Source organism: Leopardus geoffroyi, chromosome C3 (genome assembly GCF_018350155.1).
Source record: "Leopardus geoffroyi isolate Oge1 chromosome C3, O.geoffroyi_Oge1_pat1.0, whole genome shotgun sequence".
Classification (NCBI taxonomy): Eukaryota; Metazoa; Chordata; class Mammalia; order Carnivora; family Felidae; genus Leopardus; species Leopardus geoffroyi.
Genome location: NC_059338.1, coordinates 75,376,522 through 75,398,824, shown reverse-complemented (window position 1 = coordinate 75,398,824; position 22,303 = coordinate 75,376,522). Strand labels below are relative to the sequence as shown.

Here is a 22,303-nt window from a genome sequence, read left to right as displayed (position 1 = left end):
TTTCACAACCAGTTCTCAGAAGGAAAACTAAAAACCCTGATGGGCAGCATTGCCGAGTTCTCTGGTATAAATCTTTCCACCACAACTGATTGCTGGCCACCAATGTGACATCACTGAGTGGGTGAATGGGGAGCTGGCAAAGCATGTGTACCTTTGGGTCACTCAAGCTAGCCCCAGCACACGAGCTAGCTCCAGAATAACAGCTAGCCCCAGCACGCCAGTGGACAAGCAGCCCTCTCTGGTCCAGTGGGAGCCTGGGGAATGTACCCTCTGGCCCCACTCCCCTCCCTTCCTCCAATCACTGCCAGGCTGGACCCAAACAGAACCCAAAAGAGGAGGATGCGGCTGAGTGGTGCATGCGGTCAGCCCCGGGATCCAGAGCAGGTGGGGAGGGCAGAGGGCAGACGCTCCAGTAGTCAAACAACACGCCCAGCTCGTGGAGGGTGGTTTTGGTCTTTTTGATTTCAATGACAGATAAAGTGTTCGTGGGCGCTGTGAGGGCATAAGGAAGAAGGTGACCAGGGTCCCTGAAGGCTAACAGGCAACACTAGGGATACTCATTCCTGTTTGGAAGGAAGGGGGCCCCTCCTAAAAGAAGGAATTTCAAGTTCAGTTTGTTAACTACACCAACCAAGTCACCTGCTCGCATCTGCTGGGCAAGTCAGACAGAGTCCCACGGCAGACGCTGGTGTTGCAAAGACAGACGGGAGACTCTGGCCCCGGAGAAGCTCACAGATGGGAAGACGGGGGACAAAATCTAAGACAAACACCGCGCCCTTCTGACGAAATCAATGGCTCGCTGTCACCCAAGCATAACCTCCTCTTTCCCTCCCGTCGCCCACAGCGCTAAGGCTGCCCTCCCCCACCACCTCTCTAACTTCGCCTCCTGCCCCTTCCCTCCACTCACTGTGCAAGGCGTCTCGGCCTTATGGCGTTAGCTGGGACACACGCTACCTCAGGGCCTTTGCCCTTGCTGTGCCCTCCTCTAGGGATGCTGTCTTCCCGAGCTCCTGGCATGCCTGGTTCCTGGGCACGTGGACCCCAGCTCAATGTAGGCTTTTCAGGGAGGCCTCTCCTGACTATCCCTTGTCCTCAGGGAACAACCTCCACCCCGTGTGGAGGCTGTGCAGGAGCTGAGCACTGGGCAACCGTGAAGAGAAGTCGTCTCCCGGAGTTGGACCTCCTCCACTTTGGGACCAGTGATGGCTTCGCAGGACCCCCAATGGGGTTCCAGGCCCCCCCTTCCTGCCCTTGCAAGTGCATCTCACCACAAGTGGGCTGAGCATGTCGCCACAGGAAGCTCAGGGATAGGAAGTCCGTGACTTATTTATTTGACTACACTGAAATGTATTGATCTGCCAGTAAAATATAAGTCCCGAGACACCAGGGGTATTTTCTTGGTCACTATTTTATCGTTACCCCTCATAGGTGCTCATCGGTGGTACTCAGTAAATCTTGCATGGATGGATGGATGGATGGATGGATGGAGGAAGGAAACATGAGCCACAGCTTTTCACCTGTAGCCACACGGTGGAACCTGGTCACTGCGTGGACCATAAGGACTTGGACGGAAAGGAGGGCCTGACAGGAGGAAGAGAGCACCTGGCCAGCAGGAGGCGCTCTGCACACCAGGTGGGGAATGTGAGTGGGGGGACCTGCTGCCTAAGGACCTTCCTAAAATGGGAATATACTGCCATATCGTTAAAGGCATTCCAGCAGGAAACGAGCAGCTGGAGCGCGGCAATGGGAATCAGAGGCGGGACTGGGGAAGTGCACGTAATGCCTTAGCCTCCGAATATTCCCTCGAAACATGCTAACCTGAGGAATAGACAGTTTTCTTTTTTTTTTTTTTTAAGGTTTATTTATTTTTGAGAGAGAGAGACAGACAGACAGAGAGAGACAGAGCATGAGCAGGGGAGGGGCAGAGAGAGAGGGAGACAGAGAATCCAAAACAGGCTCCAGGCTCTGAGCTGTCAGCACAGAGCCTGACGTGGGGCTCCATCTCGTGAAATCAAAAAGATCATGACCTGAGCCGAAGTCAGATGCTTAACCGACTGAGCTGCCCAGGTGTCCCGGAATAGAGATTTTACAATCAAGCTTCCAACAAACGGAATGAGACCCCCCAAGGTCAGTGGGCTTCACCTCATGCTGTTGCCCCTGCATGGAGTGCCCTTTCTATTTGTCCTAGTCTGAGGGACTCTTAGTTGGTGCATCTCAAAGCCAGCCCCTTGGTGGAAGCATCGATCCCTCCCACAGAGCTCATCTCTCCAGCCTCGGGGTGCCTTCGTTTATTTGTGCCTACAGCCAGCAGAGTGCACATCACCTGCCAGGGTGCTGGCTTCTATACCTGTTCTCCTACTCGATTACCAAGCCCTCGAGGGCAGAGTTCCTGCCACTTTCTCCAGCTTTGTCCCTCATCCAAGGGCCCTGCCCAGAGCCCTGCATGGAGCAGACAGTCGGTGCCTGCTGACTGACTCCGTGACAGAATGCCTGCCCAAACAGATGAACAAACAGGCAAGGAAAGAAGGAATCAAAGCCTCAGTAAGTCGGTTAATGGAGACTGTGTGGGACATGGATGGAGGAAGTACATGAGTGAAAGAATGAGTACCGGAAAGAACAAATACATGCATGAGTTCTCTAAAGCCATGAATCCCTGTCAGCCTTTAGGGCAAATCCATAGCTTCTCCGTCACTTACCATCACCTGGGAATGGCGACAAAAGGCGGGAGGAGGGGACAGCACCTCGTGGCTGGCGGCAGATTCTACCACTTACCCTTTCTCCGTCTAAGAGCAGATGAGCTCGGAAGATCACGGCGTCATTGATGGGCACCTCTTCATTCCTGTATAAGATCTGAAAGATCCGGCTGTGCACGGCGTTCTCGTGGGCGCAGGCGGAGTGCAGGCTGTTGCCGTCTGCAAAACAAATCCCAGTAAGAGCCCGTGAGTTCCAGTGCCGTCCTACTCCCGCAGGGTCCTCAGGGGTCAGTCCAGCCCAAAGAAAGTAATGGCCCCCAAACGCATTGCGATGAACAAAGATTAAAATCACAGAAGGACTCCTGTCGAGTGAACTGGGCTGGCCTCTCAGAAGAACCTTACTAATCCCTTACACACCCTACGATCTTGTCGTGCAGTGCTCCGTGGCTGGAAATCAGTGGCTGCTAAATTCCTCACCTACTCACCTCTATGAAGCCTTCCGTAATCCTCCTCTCCTGAAAGCAGGGAGGAAGAGAAGAACAGAGAAGATACGGACAGAAACCTCTTCCTCCTCCAAGAACTCCCCAGTGCCCCTAGAATCTCCCTCCTGAAAATGTTGTTCACATCATGTATGATATGGAGAACACCCTGTCTTGAGTTTTAGGTACGTGTGCTAATCCTCATTGTATTAGACATCAAGGTTTCAAAGGAACTCTGTGTCTTCCAAAGCATTCCAAAGAAACTCCAATTCCTAAGCACTGTCTGCGAATCAAACTCAAGTTCAGGAAGACTCACCTGTCTGATGATGACAGGAGACTTTACTGCACGCACCGGCCAGAGGTATGGAAAGCAAGTGGGTGAACTTCTCAGAACCACTTAACATATAAACTGCACACCAGGGACAATATCAAAATATTCTCAAATAAGTAATGCTAATATTTACACAAAACAAAGCAATGATTACCTGTTCATAATAATGACCAACCACGTGGCACTTTACAGCTTCCAACAAGCTTTCACGTTTGCTACTCTTCCCTAATCCTCGTAGGAACTTGCTAGAGAAGATTTTACTACGGATGGAGAGACCGTGGCTCAAAGGAAAAGAGGCGGGCATCTTGGTGTCTGCCATGTGACGAGGTATTGCTTGGATTTATCCTCACACCCATCTGTTTAGCAACCAAGGAAAGAAGTCTCGGGTGAATGAATAAAATGCACCTGTCGCCTAGCCAAAGGCAGGTCCTCTATAAATCACTACAGAAAAAAATAAATAGCATGTTTGCAAAGACAGCCCAGAAGATAAGAAGAAAAATCAGTGCAACCAGCAGAGAAAAACAGCTCAACTGCCTTGTGCATTGTCCTCAGATGGCCTGAAGAGTCCCCTGGAAACAGGGACAAAGGGTCACTGCCCGCCCCCACCAGGGCACAGTGACACACAAACCAAGACCTGTCTTGTAGCTTCAGAGGAAGGAACAAAAACACGTAAAATCCCAGGTCATTACCAAGACTGCTCAGATGTGCCTGCTCTAATTTGCACTTCGTCATGAAGGAAATAAAATTACTGGGCTAATGCAGCCCTATTTAGACCCGTTGGATTCAAATTGATGCGGCCTTTAAATAGAAGTGATCCTTGTGTGCAAATGCCTTTCTGTTTTTATTTGCTACACCAGCCCTTTCTCTATCACTGTCAAGGCCTAGTTGATCTATCAGCCGGCCCGACAGCACGGCAGAGGATGGATGGGGTAAAGACTCTGAAGGTCAGAGCAGCACTGAGGCGTCCAGGACCAGGAGGGACAGCCAGCAAAACAGTTCAATCACCCAGCCTTCTTGGGCAGGTGACATCACCCCTTGTAACAGCAGCTTTCCATGTGAAAAACGGGCATATCCACCCTGACCTGGGATCCATATAGACATAAAGAGCATAAAATAAATCAAGATCCTAAGACCAGGCACATACTGGGTGTGCAATACGCAGTAAGATGACGCTTTGTGCTCAGAGAAAGGTCTGGGCGCTCTCTGTCGAAGACAATTCCACCGGTCACATTTCTATGAGAAATTAAACTTCTCTGATTTTTGAGCAGACTGTCAATCTAGACCACAAGACTCCATGGTATCTAGAGATCACCAAATCCCAAACGGCCCCATTAAGCCCAGGATGAGGCATTTCTTACGCCTGATGGGACTTCTTGTGTCATCTTCTCATTACTATCAAGTAGGACATCAACAGGTGTTTCCTTCAAGGGAAGGCTCGCCGATCACGGACACCGTTTGGGATTGTGGGCACCACTGATATGGTGCTTGCCTCCTCCCCTCAATAAGGACAACCCACACTCGGACACCTTACCCATCATCTTGGCTCCCTCCTCCTGCACTCTGAAGGAAATGCTACTTTCTTCTCATCCGCAAGGCCTCTTCCTAGAATTTCTAGGACTGGCTCTCCAGCTTATTTTATGCAGCCCCCGTGGGCAGACGGAAGGTTCTTGTTCCAGCTCCCCCTCCTTCTACGCACCCAGAGATCCCAGGCACTGGCCGCCCAGAGATGAAGAAAATGTGTGTTCTCTCTACCCTCAAAGACCCTGGGATACTTCGGGAGGCTGCCCTTTCCTGGCTGGGGAGTAAAGAGCCACATCTCTCTTTAGAATGTTTTTACTTGTCAGGTGAGCAGATTCTACTCAAGTGACCCAGTGAGAGGGCGGAGATTAGTGTCTCCCCAAATATCTGTCTGCTGTTGTGCGTGGCAGGGTTGGTACCATACATAAGGATCTGAAAGGACAGTTAGAACTTTAAGAGGAAACAACGTAGATGCCTGGGTGGCTCAGAAGATTGAGCGTCCGTCTCTTGATCTCAGCTCAGGTCTTGATCTCCGGGTCGTGAGTTCAAGTCCCATGTCAGGCTCTCTGCACTGAGCATGGAGTGTGCTTAAAAAAAAAAAAAGGAAATAAGGAAGTGGAAATAGGCAGAGGAAAGAAGGTAGGAGGAGGAAGAAAAAGGAATGGAAAGGAAAAGGAGAGGAGAAGAGCAGGGAAAAGAGAATAGCACAGAGGCAGAGGAACTCCTTAATGGCAGGGATGAGGAAACTCAAGGGATGAGTTTCAAACAGCTCAATCTGGAGTCTCAGGCCAGAAGACCAGAGTAAAAAGACTTTGGGGGGGGGTTTCCCCCACAAAAATGAGTGATATCAACAATCTGCATTTTGGCAGTGTCTCCAAATGTCTATAGCTCGAATGATGACCTTCCCTCTGCCAGGCGCCCCCACCCACCCCAGGGCCTCCGTGACTGCAGATTACAGAGTGTAGGTGCTGTTCATCGCATGTGTACCCAGTGCCCCAGAATCCAGGCCTGCAGCCCTCTGGTGGCACATTTACTTGTGCAAGGAACCCCACCCCAATTCCAAGAACATGGCCATGGTTCTGCCTGCACAGCAGAGCCGCCCAGAGAACCAAGTGTGTGCTAAATGGTCAAAACTCCGGGAGATTCTCTTCCAACCCTCCAGGCCTGAGGACAGCCAGGGGAGGCTTGGGCTGTTGGCAGATGAAGATGCTGAGAAGCTACCAGCGAATGTCTTCAAACCCAGGCCATATTCACACGAGAATCCTCTAACAGTTGGAGTAAGAGCGACTCAAAGTCAAGACCTCAGCTTTCTTATCCCGTTCTAAAGAACAGGACATCTGCAGTAAGGCAGACTTGCTTTCTAAACTTGCCCCACCATCTTCTCACCATTGGCCTTGGGCGGGCCATGAAATCGGAGTGCAAATAAGGCAAGAATCATGCCCTGCCTGATTTCCATAGTGAATCTAAGACTCAGACGAGATGAGAAATAAAGGGGTATGTTTAACTATAAAATTCCCCAAACCCAGCCAGACTCCCTAGTAAGATAAAGATGATAATGATGATGATCTTTATGCCAGGTGATTTTCTGGCTATTTCCAGGAACAGGAAGAACAGAAGGTTACCTTGAAGCCAAAAGTTATTATTTTTTTTCTACCAGTTTCAAAGAATAGGCAGAAAAGAAAACCACCTTGAAGCAGGTGTTCACTGTTTCTCTAGAGAATGACCAGAGCAAAGTCCCATATCGTCTAAGTGTTTTATGGCTGGTAGGGCCGGGGAACACTCATTGCCAAGTTAGAGAGGTAGGACATGACCTTCTGTGACTCCATCAAAGCTGCTTCTTTTCTTGGAGACTCTGTCCCCAAATAAAACAATCCACACAGGGAGAGAAGAATCCCCTGGGAGCAAACAGCCAAGGTGTTGATGACTTTTTCTGAAGTATGGAAGTGGGGAGACCCACCGGATTAGGACAGACTTGCCCCAACCAAAGAGGTGTCAACATCCTGTATGGATAAAGCACGGAATACTGTTTCCTGGAAATAAAAGTAGCTTGAGGAAAGCTGGAGCCCACTATGATGGCTCCGGATGTTCACAATGGCTCCAGGGTTCACGAGTAGAAGGTTGGTTTGGTTATATCATGAGCTGGAAAGTTCTGTGCATCCATCTAACCTGGCACAAAGGTTGTGCTTTGAATAGCAATGACTGAACATATAAATGTCACCTGAAAAGTAATAACCTGAAGTCCTGAGGCAGGGCCCCCAAGTCCTATGCAGATGGCTGAACAAGCAAGCTCATCGTTGAGGCTACGAGCTTCTTGGAGTTCTAAAGAACCACCTTCAACAGAACATCCGTGTGGCCATGAAAAGCCCTAGTAGCCTGAGAAGGATCAGACCCAGTTCTTTCCCAACCTGGCTTTCAAAAAAGGAGCCCATTTTGGGGCGCCTGGGAGGCTCGGTCAGTTAAATGTCCGACTTCGGCTCAGGTCATGATCTCACAGCTCATGAGTTTGAGCCCCACAGTTGGGCTCTGTGTTGTCAGTTTGGAGCCTGGAGCCTGCTTTGGATTCTGGGTCTGCCTCTCTCTCTCTGCCCCTCCCCTGATTGCTCTCTGTCTGTCTCTCTCTCTCTCAAAAAATAAATAAACATTTAAAAAAAATTTCTTAAAAAGGATCCCATTTCATTTTATAAGCCCAGGTCTTCTCAGCCCCCGTGAGATGAGGGAAGCAGGTTAGCATTTTGCTAACAGGGCACTTAGATAAAAAAAAGCACTTTGGTGAGATATCTGCAGAGATGTGAATGGACTTGTACCTTCAATTTTTGAAGCACATCATATTGTCATTTGTATATCTATTTGAAAAAACTAGAAACATTTTTTGTTTTATTTTATTGTTTTTTTAAATATAATTTATTGTCAGGTTAGCTAACCGCAGCGTATACAGTGGGCTCTTAGTTTGGGGGGTAGAGTCCCATGATTCATCGCTTACCTACAACACCATGTTCATTTATTTGAGAGAGAAAGAGACAGCAGGGGAGGGGCAAAGAGAGAAAGAGAGAGAATCCCAAGCAGGCTCCATGCTGTCAGCACAGAGCCCAAAGCAGGGCTTGATTTCATGAACTGTGACATCATGACCTGAGCTGAATCCAGAGTCGGATGCTTAACCGACTGCACCATCCATCTAAACTCCCCTAACAGACATTTTTCTTGCTTTCTACCTAAAATATGATGTCCCTGGAATATTGAAAATAATGTGCTTTAATGAACAAGGATATGAGTTTATGCCTTATCCATAATCCCAAGTTTCTGTGGGTTTTTTTCTTTACTATAAAACATATTCATTTATTCATTAACTCCTTGTTAATCACCTGCTACATGTCAGGTCCTGTGCAAGACACTGGAATTTGGAACTGAACGATCAGAGCTCCCCGTGGGGTGTATCTGTCCCACACAGCTGTCCATGGATAGGGAATGGGTAATCCCTGAGCTGCTCATCTCCACAGACACCTCCTTGTCTGAATGAGTTTCTCATCTCTCCAGACACATCGAATCATTTGCATCATCTTGTATGGCCCACCTAACCAGTTTGGGTTGAGGTGGCAAGCCCTGGGTTGCAGTCTAGACGTCATTATGTATTAACCGCATGACTTGCAAATGTCTCTTCTCTGTAAGGTGTACTACATCCAAAACTGTTCACCCACTGCAAATCGCTCTACAGAAGCTAGCCTGGGATTGGTCTGAGTTCTAGGTACTTCAGATCCCTTGTCTCACTTGACGTTGGGTATGAGAGTCTTCATTGTATCCTCATGAAGAAGCTCAGGACCACAGAGGTTAAGTTACGTCCTCAGCGTCAAAGGTAGTACATCAGGGATGCCACATCTTGTACTTTTTTGCACCCATTCATCCCTAAGCTTGTTTCCTTGCATATGTGTTATGGAACCCAACAACCACACAGGCGGTATGTTAGACATAATGCCAGTCACTGGTGATAGCACAACAATGACAAGAAATAGTCTTCAGTATTTAGTCCAACGTTTCCCAACTTTGTTCTCTCCTCGCTGGACTCACACTACTCCATCACTTGCGTCTTACAGAATAACAGCCGAAGTCCTGGAATGATGTAACCGTGGGCTATGCATACTGTGGTCACTCGGGTACACATGGACTCAACCCATGACTCCATCATTAGTGAGTGCAGGGTGAAGGAGGCGACACTCCCAAGTTTCTGAATCCCAGCAGTCCCGGCACTCAGCCTACTCCGCACGAAGACTCAAGTTACACAGAGCAGGAATTCCTGCTTACAGAAACTAATCCAAAGCACGCAGAAAAATCATCATTGAACCTACTGAAAAGGAACATGGCTGCAGGTGCAATTTCGCAGCGAGCCCTGTCCCGTCTACACCGAGCGGGCGTAATTACTTAATTATCACCACTGCAACCCACCTGTCAAAGGGGGCCCAGCCAGGCCAGCACTTGGTACCTATTCTGTCAGCCCATAACGTGCACTGCTATCTCATCTCAAATGTGAAAGGCCAGCGCGTCGCCTCTAACAGACTCCAGTGACCCAACGGCTCACCCACCCGCCTCCTTTAGATGGGACCTAACCACCCGGCCAACTCAGGTGTTTCTATCTGCATTTCAACTGCAGAGTGCAGTACATGGCCTCCTGCTTTTGCAAGGAGAAGACACAGATTTGAGTGAAAAGCCACGGATTTGCCCTGGGTTCTCCACCTGTACACTGTGTTCCTATGAACAAGGAACTTACCCCGGTCTGAGCCTCAGTTTCCTCCCCTGTGAAATGGGGATGGGAGAGAGCATTCCTGTTCGAGGGTTGCCAGGGTTGAGCAAGACAACCTGTGACAGCACCTGCTATAAGGACTAACCTGTAACAGGTGCTCAGAGAAACAGCCATGCGTGTACTGCCACATGGACAGGAGTGTGTAGCTGATGTGACTATTAAAAAGTACTCACAACAGGGGCTCCAGGCTGACTCAGTCAGTTAAGCATCTGACTCTTGGTTTCAGCTCAGATCATGATCTCACAGTTCATGAGTTCGAGCCCTGCACTGAGCTTCAATATCTCTCTCTCTCTCTCTCTCTCTCTCTCTCTCTCTCTCTCTCTCACACACACACACACACACACACACACTAAATAAATAAACTTAAAAAAAATTACTCACAGCAGAATTCTACTGGCTACTAGAAAACTTTCAGGGAAAATGCAAGGGGAAGCCTCAGCTGCCCTCCAGCTCTGGGGAGCTGTCAAGAGCTGTCTTGACCAGGGCAGGGGCACTGCCTGCAAGGACGGAGAAGCATGCAGAATCTCCTTGCTTTCCAGCTGGGAGATGTGGGGTGAGATTTAACTCCCTCCACCTCAATTCTGAGCAGAAGTGACAATAACAATATGACTCCAGGGGGCAGCGAGGTGGCTCCTTATTCCTGGCCACCTTGCTTCTGCCTCGATCCCATGGGGTGTCTCCTCCTGCATCTCCCACCTCTCTGCACTGTAGACTTCCATCAGGGTGTTCGACCCACGTCTTTTCTCTCCTATGAGCTCTTCTCTCCTCCCACGGTCTCCGCAGGGGACCCTAGCCACTTCCAGCACTTTATACACCACTTAGAAGCTAAGAGCTCTCAAATGTGTGACAAGAGTCCCATCTCTCCCGCGTGGGTGCGCGCGATCCCTCAGCCCCAAGACATTATTCCTTTGATGTTGGATACGCACCATAAACTCACACATCCAAGACAGAACCTCTGATTTTGTTTCCCAAATGTGTTTCTCCTGCTGTCTCTTACCCATAGTCGTACCATGCCTCCTGGCCATCTCTGATTCCTCTTCCCCCTCACCCCCTTATCAATCATCTGCGAATCCTGCAAATTCACATTCAAAATGTGGTTCTGATTAATCAAATCCTTTCCGTGTCCTTTCAGGATTTTCTCTCAATGTTGAAATATGCTTTTGTTATTTCCACTCTTGTGTCTATTCATATGAAATATAAACCGGACGTCATCACCCCTGATGGCACTTAGAATAAAATCAAAATTCTCTACAATGTTATCGCTGGGTCTAAATCATCAGTGTGGACGCTGCAGTAAGGTGAGGGCTTAGCACAGAGCCGGTGTTCTGGGCGGTTGTCCGGGCCGGACAAATATTTATAGAATGTCTGGCTGCCCAAAGCTCCAAGTGACCTAATCCCTGAGAATTTGGCAGCGGGTTTAATAAACATTTGAGGAAGTGAGCTGGATCTCAGCTCGAGAGCTAGCTCATGAGGCTGGCTCTGTCTCCTGCTACGTCCTCACGATGGGCCAGCACCCACACCGATCTACGCTCCCCGGCAAACAGCAGGCACTAAATGCGCCTAAAGGGGCACACTATGGGGTTTTCTGGGGTGTAAGGCTTTGTCTCCTAATCCCGAAACCTATTGTGCTGGTAAGTCATTAGGAGACAGAAAACGGGAGGCGAAGAGCCCTGTTTATGTGGTTCAGACTTTCCAGGGCCATCTGCCTCAGCCATATGCTTCATATGCAAGGAGAACCAAGAAAAGCAGTGATTGCAGCTAATCAAATATTTGTGGGAGCAGCAGCGGCCACGCCAGGCCCAGTCACAGTCCCCAATACGTTCCGAGGAACACAGAGCCACTCTCCGGCCCACGGTGACCGTGGCCTGACTGTCCTGTGGTTTCCCAGTCAGTCGTGACTTGCTCCTACAATGGCAGGGAGTGCCCACAGTCAGTGCCCAGTAGGTGAGAACAGGTGGTCACTGTCTTTTCCTTCCACAGAAACAGAACGTCCCTCTGGAGGGAGGGCTAGCCCCACTGCCCGGGGCTGCACCAGGACTGACCAGTCCAGAAAGACCAGCAGCCTCAGCCCTCTTCTCACTCCAAGGGCTACATCCAACCCTTCCCCTCCCCAAGCCAGGAAGTTCTTTTCAATCACAGGACATTCTCACCTGGACCCTGCCCTCCTATGCCTCACCTTTCCCCTATTGGACTCCTCCGTCCTGTTCCTTAGGGCATACACCTGGGCCATACCTATACTTGGGAAAGGGGACAGAATATCCCAAACTGGTTAGTGCAGGCACCCGCCAATCAGAATAATGCCAGGCAGAGTGATGAGCAGGGTCCTGCAGGCCATGCGCTGTGCCAGGCATAACTCCTTGATTTAAGGATCACAGGGAATATGAGCATCTGGGGGAGGGGCCAGGCCAACTAGCCAATGCGGGGGGGCACCCAGAAAGTTTAGGGCAATGGCTACTATGACAACTGCACACACCAGAGGCACTGGCCGAACGCTGCCCCCGGTTCCAATCAACTAGGCATGTTCACGGCACACTCAGGTCAGCCCAGCCTTCCTTGCTGAGACCTGCCCTTGTGGCCAGGGTTTGTGTGCTCAGCTCCAAATCTTTCACCCCACGCCCCTCCCTCTAAACCCCAGGGTGGCCTGGATGGCCTCAGCTGGTCCTCTGGGACATGGAGGCTCCTGCACACCCTCCTCCCCTCCAACAGCTCCTTCTCCTACTGCTGTACGTCCGTGCCAAATGCCACAGAAGGACTGTCCGTCTGCACATGAACTTGGGAATTATTCCAGGGCCAATGCTCCCCTCTCCAACTCAAACCTCCTCCATCTCTCGATGTCCCCAGGCTCTCCCTTAGAGTCCTGCACAACTGGATTCCGATGGGTCACCCTGACTCAGACCTGGCCCTGGCTGAGCCTGGAAACTGACCTTCAACTCCACCCACAGCAAACGCAGGACAGAAGGGGTTGCTATCCTGACCCAGCTCTGGGATACTCCCTCCTCTGCACTTCTGCACCTGGCCCCTAGCTCCAGCCCACAGCTGGGCCAGTCTCAGGTGCAGCTGGATTAGAACAGCCACCTGCTTATTTGACACAGACACTTCAGGAACTAGAGCTTGAGGTCCTGGTGCAGGAGCTGGTTCCTCCCCATCTCACTGGCCTATTTTTAAGGCTCCCACTGTGAGCAAGCTTTCTCTGACTGCTGCAGCCTAGAGTGAATGTCCTCACCTGGGAACCCCATGCATTTACTCCTCAACACCACTTAGCACACAGAAGATGCTACCCTTCTATCCACTTCCCCCAATACACACACACACACACACACACACACACACACACATACACAAACACACACCACGCACCAGAAATATTCAGAATCCAGGGCCCGTGTAGGACTTAGACTCAAGATAACCCTTGTTCTTAACAAGGACCACTCTCATTGTGTTTCTTTGAATAAATGTTACAATTTGCTCAGTAGCATCACCTGTTGAATCTTGCACTTCTAACCCATCAGAGGTGATCAATACAGTACCTTTGGTCAATTATACAGATATGTCAAGAAGTTGCAAGGAACATTCCAGAGCTTCTTTAGGCCACTGGGACATGGCGGGGTGTGGGCACTGAAAGGCTTGGGTGAGGGTCTACGTTTTTCCTTAGTACAAGGCCATGATGCCCTTTTAATCAATTTGCTTTCCATAAAATGGAAGTATGATCTCTAGTTACAGAGTTGTCATGAGCATCAAGCCAGGAGATGGAAATGGGTGTCTACGGTTCACGATCAATGAACACTATTGTTCAAGGTTCTGATCGCTTTCTTAATTATTCTTTTCGGTCAGGAGGTATTACCTTCTAGGAACCTCCACCATGCCAAATACAAGTTCTTTGCAGTTAGCCCCGTTTGTTTACTGATAATTCTCAGAGGGTCTAGCAGAGCACCTGCACCAAGGGGGCAATCTGTATGCACTCTTTGAATAGTCTTTTTCCTCTGACATTTTTCCCCACTAAGCTTTCTGCTTCTCATCCATCAAGATTCTGCTTGTGTTGCCCCTTCACCGGGAGTTCGTCCCTCAGTGCCCCAGCAAGGATAATCACCCCTCCTCTGTTCCCAGAACATTTTGCACCTGCTTGCCAAGAACACCTGTTGTGTAGCGATATAGTTCACTGCGCCTGTCACCAGACCAAAGGTGGCTCTAAGCTTGCAGAGTACATCATTCACCACTGTGCTCTTGGCTTCTAGCAAGGTGCTTGGCATAAAATCCACACAATTAGTACTTTTTGATGAATCAATAGACTCATCTTCACCCCAGAATCCTGCCTCTGTCTCGATGACCTTTCAAACGTCACCTCTTTATGGAGATGTTCCCGGTCAGTGTAGCTGCAAACAGCACAGGCTCTGAAATCTGACCTGTATTCAAGTTCAGACTCTCCATTCACCTGTAAGTTAGTTAACCCTTCTGAGCCTAATGTTCTTCATGTGTAAACTAATCGTGAGACCCTCTTCTTCTACAGGGTCATTGTGGTGATAAGACAATGACTGGCATAGTCATTGTTACCAAAAATGCCACATCTCTTCCACTATAAGTGTCCTTATACTTTTGTTGTGCCGCGTGGTCGACTTTCCAGTCGTTCATCTTGGCATCACCTTCCACCAACCCGCATACTCCCAGCTTCTCTATCCTTACAAGGTATGTGAAGGCATAAACGATAAGCCAGTCATCTGGGTCTTCCCGGTGACCGAGGTGAGTACTTGAATAAACTAAATGCTCAGCAGGAGTCCAGCAAAAATAAGGGTAGGGTTACCCCGAAAGGAAGGCTGAGTCGTCACTAGGAAAGACAGCTTTTCGTTTTTCATCCCTGAGCCACCGTCCTAAGTCTGAGAATCCACACATCCGACATGGGGGCTGGCAACACAAAGAAAATCACACACATCTATAACCCCATTTCACAGATAGGAACTGGGAGGCTTTGGGAGATGGAGAATCCAGCCCAAGAGTAGAATAAACAGCAGAATCCAGAATCCAGCCTCCTCTCCCAGGACCCTGCCTCCTGGCCCTCCCTGGCCCTGCCTGGATGCTCGCCGGGGCCCAGAAGGACTCTTCCCAAAGATCTCTCAAAGCCTTTGTGTCTCAGCAAACTCTATAACCAGCTTCTCAAAGTCACAGCAGCACCTGCCTGGGTGTCAGCCAACGCTTAGCCAGTTGGCTTCGAAATCAATGCACGCCTAGGCCTACGTCCTCGGAATCAATTATTGCAGCTTTAGATTCAATTACCAGATGGCCCGTTAAGTCATGCTCATTTGTCTTCACAGCTCCACCCTGGCTCAGAGGCAATCCTGCAAAGCTTGCTGTTTAATGCACCACAGCCACCATCCGTCAGCCAGGGTAAGCCATAGGGGTCAGGGGACGAGGGCGGCTGGATGCCCCGGGGCGGCCAGCCCCACCCAACGCGGGGCTACCATACACACCGCTCCACACTCCTCGGGGCCACCCAACGTCTTGGCTCTGCCAGTCTACACGTCTGGGTGAGTTTCTTGGGACTCAGTCGTGCTGCGGTTCACCTCAGCAGCCATAGCATGTAGCATGGGGCTGGAGGAAAAGTAAACGTTTAATGGCCGTTTCGATTATTTTCTCTTCTTCATGTTACATATTCAGCTTCTCCTCAACTAGCTCCTTCCACATGGATTCTAAATGCAGTCAACTTTCCCTTGTCAGAAATAAAGGGCATACAAAACTCAGAACTCGAAGCCCCTCCAGCCGCTACCCTGACTCTCTCCTTGCCATAGCAATGAACTTCCCCAGAGAATACCTACTGACAGCCCCGATTTCTTCCTTGCCCCACGCACTCTTCAAAACTCCCCCTCCCCACAAAAAAGCCCCACCTGGTTTCTTTCTGGTCCCTTATCACCACCAAGGGAGCACCCTACGCACTGCTCAGATTTTAAGGACAGTTTTAGCCTACATCATGCTCGATTCTCAGCAGGGGCCCACAATGTCGGTCAATTCCTCCTCCTGGAAAGATGTTCTTCCCTCGGCCTCTGAGAAATAAGGCTCCACTCGTTTTATTCTTGACTCTGGTAGCGTTTCTCTGACTCCCTTTGGGAGTCACCTCTCTGAAAGTCACGGTCCCTCCACACCCCGGTGGTGCCTCCCGCTTCCCTTCCAGTGGTTTATTTTACTCCACAGCATTTATTTCCTTGCAACCAGGATGTGAGCCCTATGCCAGCAATAAATCTGCCTGTTTGTGGATTCCAAGTCTGCTACATAAAATGGAATGTAGCACATGGCCACTCAACAGAACTTACGTCCCTAACCCAGACTCGTCCTCTCAGTTCAGGACCTATCCGTCCAGTTGATTACTGAAATCTTCCGCTTGGATTTTCGAAGGTACCGCACATTTGTAACCTGTTGAAAAGTAACTTTTCCATATCACCACTAGGAAAGAAAAGAAAAAGAAAAAAAAAAAAGCTAAAAACTAGTTTCTCTTCCAAGGTTCCTTACTTTGGTAAGTGGTTCTATGATCCGGCCTCGCATGGAAGCCAGGAAAAGGAGAGCCACCTTCGACGTAACCTCCGTCACCTCCCAAATGTAAGCCCCCGGCCGACGCTCCGGCTTTGCTCCGTCTCAGCCACCAGCGGACTCGCCCACTTGCTACCCCTGCCCTCACCTGGACCACAAGGGGGTTCGTTCAGTGCCACCTGCCCCTCATGCACAATGACCCCCCCTACCATATCTCCAGAGAAGAATGTTTCCAATGTGCAAAAAGGACCAAGCTGTTCCCCTGATCGGAATGCTTCCAAAGCTTTCCACACCTCTTAGGATGAAGGAAAATACTCCAATGGAGTCCTCGAAGCCCATTTGACCTTCCCACCCGTCCATCCCCTCCTCACCCTTGGCTCCCGTGCCCCACTTCTCTGCAGCCACACTGGCCGGCCGTTGCCTCCTTGTCAGCATATCACCTGCACCCATTCTGTTCCCTCCACCCACTTGGCGCCTCCCTTCTCTGAGGACCCAGCTGACCCCCGCTCACTCGCCAGCCCTCAGTTCAGGCGTCTCTTTCCCCAGAGGTGTTCTCTGATCTCTCTCGTAGGGTCAAATGTGTGATTACGGGCTCTCATTACACACCGTACCTCTCTGAGCATCGTGACATTAGCTAGAGTGCAAATGACCACCTCCTGTACTAGACTAAGTGCTCCGTGCACACTAGGTTCTTTCTGCTCAAACAGACCTAAAACCTGGAGAGCAGGTTCGGTAGCTGCTTGGTAGATATTTGTTGAAGGTGGAATTAAAATATACATACTATTAGTTTTGTAAAAAGTATAAAGCTATTAACTCAGTGACCTTTTTAATTTAATAAAGTCATTTCCTTATCATCTGACAATTACAAAAAAAGATCATAAAAATAGAAGTCAAGTTATCTGCCTGAGGAAATAAAATTAACGACCAAGCCACAGCAATAACTCCGAAACACCCAACTCCTTGACTCTGCTCATTTATAAACTCTTGAGATTCCGTTTCCTCCTTTGAAAATAGGAACAGAACTACTCCAAAGATTGTTCTGAGGATTTATAAAATAATATTTACAAAATGCCAAGCACAGTGCCTGGTATATTCAGTTGCACAATCAACAGAGATTTATTAAGTGTCGTTGGTGCCCGTCCATAAAAATATGGGTTGGCCAGCAACACTATTTCAGCAAGCCGAGATGAAGTACATTTACTTCAAGGAAGATAAACAAGAACATTCATTGTCAGGAGTCATGACTTTTATTGTGCTTTAAACTTTAACAATATCGACCTGAACTGCTCTAAAGCAAAGCAATCAATACTGGAGAATGTGTGCCCAGGTGAAGCTCTGAAACAGAGGGAGGTGAGAGGGAAAGGGTTCTTTCAATGAGGTCTTGGAATGATGGGAAAGTACTGTTGTTCATGCTCGCCCCTCCATCTGCCATCCATCCACCGACCCATCCCTCCATCCGCCATCCATCCATGACTCAGCATGAAGCCCCAAGTAAGGAGGACATAACCCTGGCACTTGAGCCATGGCAGCAAGAAAGGGAGGGGGTCTGTCCTCCTGGGACTTACCTGAAAGGGAAAAACCAAAAAAATTCAAGTAATCCTTCAGTTATAATGTCCTAATGCTGCAAAAATACAGACTAAGGGAAACATGACACACTTAATTTGGAGTGGGAGAGCTCATGGTCTAAAGGTGAAAACAACCATTTTTCTTAACAGCAACACAGAATTCTTTCAAGAAAACTCTTCATATAATTGACATTATGGATCTTTGATTATAACAACTATCACACGTAAAACAAATTCCCTCATTTTTATCATGAATTGTTTAAAATGATTTATTTTTTTTAAAGTCTCATTTATTTAAGTAATCTCTATGCCTCGTGTGGGGCTCAAAGTCATGACGTTGAGATCAAGAGTTGCATGTTTTTCCAACTGAGCCAGCCAGGTACCCCTGTTTAAAATGATTCATAGGCACCTGGGTGGCTCAGTCTGTTAGGCATCCAACTTCGGCCCAGGTCATAATCTCACAGTTCATGAGTTCAAGCCCCGCATCGGGCTCTGTGCAGAGAGCTTGGAGCCCGGAGCCTGCTTTGGATTCTGTGTCTCCCTCTCTCTCTCTCTGCCTCTCCCTTGCTCGCTCTCTGTCTCTGTCTCTCAAAAATAAATAAATGTTAAAAAAAATTAAAAGAAATTTAAATGATTAAAATCTACGTCATGGGTTTTCTTTCTTTCTTTTTTTCTTAGATTTGGAAAATTTTTTGTGTCTTTTTTATTTAAATTCCAGTTAGTTAAAATGCAAAAACAACCATTCTTATGGGTTATTAAAATTGAAGTTTGACAGAGGCCACAACCAACCCTGTGTACAAATGTGAGAGGCCAGACCCAAAAGCAGAGCCCAGGAGGCAGAGGTTGGGAACCGCGGCTCCAGACCCTCCTCCCTTAGGTCAGGGAGAGGGAAGAAAGGATTTTTGGGAGAGAGCGTGTATGCAGATGTTTGGAGAGAGCCGTGGCTGTGAAGTCCGCCTCTATTTTTACCTCCTCCAATGGAGGAGAGAAAAGAGGTATCATCTCCCTTCCTCCAAGCATGGAGGGCCTACTCAAGGAGCCTGATACAGATCCCCACAGTCTGGGGACCAGAGGGCCAGTTCATGTGTCATGCCTCAGAAGGTGAAGGTCAGCAGGATAGAGGCTGAGGTATTAGGATAAGCTTAGACATCTGGAATTTGTTGAGAGAAAGGAGGCATTATTTATGCACCAGAGCTGGGGCACGTGGACTGGAGAGCTGGCCCGGTGCTGTTTCAAGGCTCACCCAAGGGGACCACCTGGCAGGACAAGAAGACCCCAGCAGGGAACGTCTGTGGCTAAAACAAGCCCAGGGAGAGGACATGTGGGGAAGGCGGAGTCAGCAGGAGAGACTGGAAGGGGCTTGCTGGGGCCCTGGGGGCGTACCACGGTAGCCAAGTGGAGCCATGGCCCAAAGGCAAAGCGATAAGGAGACCAAACAGACCCAGGGACAGATCCTGACCCACCCTCTACCTCCCTGAGCCTCAGCTTCTCCTCCTGTAAATTCGAGTGTTAGTTACAAGCTCAGACTGTTGGGAAGAAGAAATCATAACCGTGTGAACAGGCAAAGAGGCAGACTCTTTGATACTTTAGACTTCAAAGGTTGAACATTCTTCATGACAAAAATTACCTGCAAAGTTAAAGGGCAAGCCACCAGTCAGCAGAAGAGGTTTTCCACCTGATAGATCAAAGACTGGCCCGGGGGAAGACGGGTTTGGCAGGAGGCAGGAAGCTAAACTGTATCACAAAGGAGCAAATTACCCAGAGAAAAAAACCCAAAAGTTGTACAGCGGAAATTCACGAAAGGGGAAATAAAAATAGCTAATGCACACGTAAAACCGTGGGTCCTCCTCAGGAAAATGCAAACTAACCCAAGCCACTAGATTTTACCCCTCTAGATTTGTGTGCAGAACTAGTCTTTGCACAAGCTGCTGATGGCAGTGTAAACGGGCCCTGTGAAAGGCATTGTGGGCAGTCACGGTTTTAAAACATTAAATCTGCGCACCCGATGACGGATTTAGCAGTGCAGCTTCTTGTTACCGCCCGAGAAGCTCCCCACACAGCATGCACAGAAAGGCTCACTACTCATCACCATCTGCAGAAGTTCCCCAAACGTGTTTAACAACCGCCCTTCCAAACAGACCAGGTTTGTCCCATTTGCAGATTTCTTGTTGCAACCAGTCCCACCCATGGCCCATTTCAAACTGCCAAGGAGAAGTCTCTAAATCCGGGGAGAGATGAGCAAAGCCAGCTCTCATGAGCCAGTGTCAGCTGACTGTGGCTGCTATGGCCCCCAATACTATACGTGAAGAGATTTTGAAAAAGCAAGAAAACCCAACATCGCCATATTACCTCGTGGCGCGCAGAACGTGGAAAGAAATGCAAAGAATATATACCAACAAGTTAATAATGGATTGTGTGGGAAGGGGTGGGGTCGTGCCTTTAGATAGTAGTCAAAGGTATCTTTAGCCTTTTTTTTTTACGATGTGCTAAAGGAGACTTCAGTCCCAGATCACTTATGCAACAAAATTAATACTGCGAACATTGAAGTAACGTAGTTGTATTCTTTGTGCAGCAAATTAATGGAATTGCCAGTGGATGCTGATTCCTCTGCTAAGCTCCCTCCTACCATTGCTGTGCACACCGGGGTGGGGGGACAAATCAAGTCTGTTCATGCAAGCATGAAATAAATTGTTACTGAGTGCCTACTTCATTCTCAGTTCTCCAGTAAAATACAGTGAGCAAACGTACATCGAATTCCCCCACCTGGGGGAGCTTATTAATCGTCTAATGGAGAAAGAGACGTTACCTTAAAGAGCAATTTCCACTGTCCAAGGCTGCAAACCTTGCTGAGAAAGGGAGAAAAGAGGCACGTAGTAGGTGTGACACTGGCGGGATCTGGGATGCCGGGAGGTAAGTCTGCAGGTGGGTACAACGTCCAAAGGATCTGGAGGAAGGAAGGTTGGGGAGGCGGAGGGAAGCGTGGAGGGAGAAGAAGCCAGGACACCAAGGGGAAAGATCGTGTCAAAGCACGCGGGGAAGAGAGGGCCGAGGTGGGGAAGAGAGAGCCAGGGATGTGGGGGGTGGAAGAAGCCACTAGGGCTGGAACTTGGTGGACAAACAGGCGGTGGCAAGGGCTGATACCAGGCAGGCGGGAGGGCCGGCACCCAGGAAGCCTCGAGGCCGGGGCCAGGTTGGTAATCAAAGTACTTTTGTGACAGAAGCAAACAAAAACCTGAAATTCCTCCACGGCAAATCACCAGATGACAAAATCTCCCTCAACCCTTTTCTACAACAATGTGTCCAAGATTACTGACCCTGCGGAGCCTGGGAGAGGCAATGTCACACAGTAGGTCTGCAGGAAACATGGGTCTCCTTCCTGTTTCAGGGCTTGCCTCTACAGGCTGGACGTCTACCTAAAACAGAGGTCCTGACACTGATTTTTTTCTGAAAACACAGGTATCCCTCCCATTACTCACTGTCAATTTGAATCCTCATTTCCTTGGCCATATGTCCAGTTTTTTGTAGATGAAAACCCCTTCCTTCCTTGTTCGTCCGTCCTTCTTTCCTTCCTTCCTTCCTTCCTTCCTTCCTCCCATCTCTCTCACCCAGACGTCCCTGTTGTTTTAATTTAATGCAGCAACTCTGTTACAATTTTTACTGTCTGAGGTGCTTAGATATCCCTTCCCTACAGTTGGCTGGACTCCCCTTGTCCCAGGGTCTATCCATGCATCTGCTCTAATCACCATCAAGGCTCAGGTAGGCTAGGAGGCAAACACACATTTCTTGGCCCAACGGCCCTAACTGCGGAGCAAGGTGCCATCCCTTGGCGACCTCCACTTTCTAAGTACCTCTGGTGTCAGAGAATGTGGTTGGGGCACAACTAATGCCCCCCCCCCCCGCCGCCCCGGGGCCTCTGCTTAGACTCCCCTTTGCTCTGTCCGCCCTGCTCTGGGGATTTCACACTCACCGAACATGTGCCGTGTGCACCATGCACTTCTTGGGGTGTTTGCAATTTTGCCTAGTCCTCCTCACAGCCAGGTGAGGTGTGTTCATGGGCGCCACCATACAGAACTGTCAAGTGAGCCGGGGAGAGGCTGCGTGACACGATCGAGGTCATGGCACGCAGGGCAGAGGCGGAACACAATCCTGGGCACTGATTTCCATCCTTGCTCTGCCACAGAAACGGCACCTGCAAGGCTGGCAGGGCTCCCCCGCTTGGGAAAGTCGAAACTGCAAAATTGTGCTTTCTTTTACTCTCCTTTTGTCTTCACCCTTTGGCCGCTGTGGACAGGGACACAGCTCCTGACAAGGAAGGGCAGGGCTCGACCAGCATCCTGCCCTCCACACGGCCTCCTCTCCTCCTTGGCAACCGCCGTGCCTGAATCGGAGCTAAGGAGCTACTGATAAAAACATCTTAC

The 22,303-nt window shown here is 49.3% G+C and overlaps 1 protein-coding gene across 4 annotated transcripts in view; it reads right to left on the bottom strand.

Moving 5' to 3' along the window:
• FAM135B (family with sequence similarity 135 member B) overlaps positions 1 to 22,303 on the bottom strand; it is a 281,119-nt gene that overhangs the window by 94,656 nt on the left and 164,160 nt on the right. For all 4 annotated transcript variants that reach the window (XM_045453577.1, XM_045453575.1, XM_045453573.1 and 1 more), the window contains exon 4: positions 2,773 to 2,912. In XM_045453577.1, the coding sequence (XP_045309533.1) occupies positions 2,773 to 2,912 (140 nt within the window). The remainder of the gene's footprint in view (positions 1 to 2,772; positions 2,913 to 22,303) is intronic.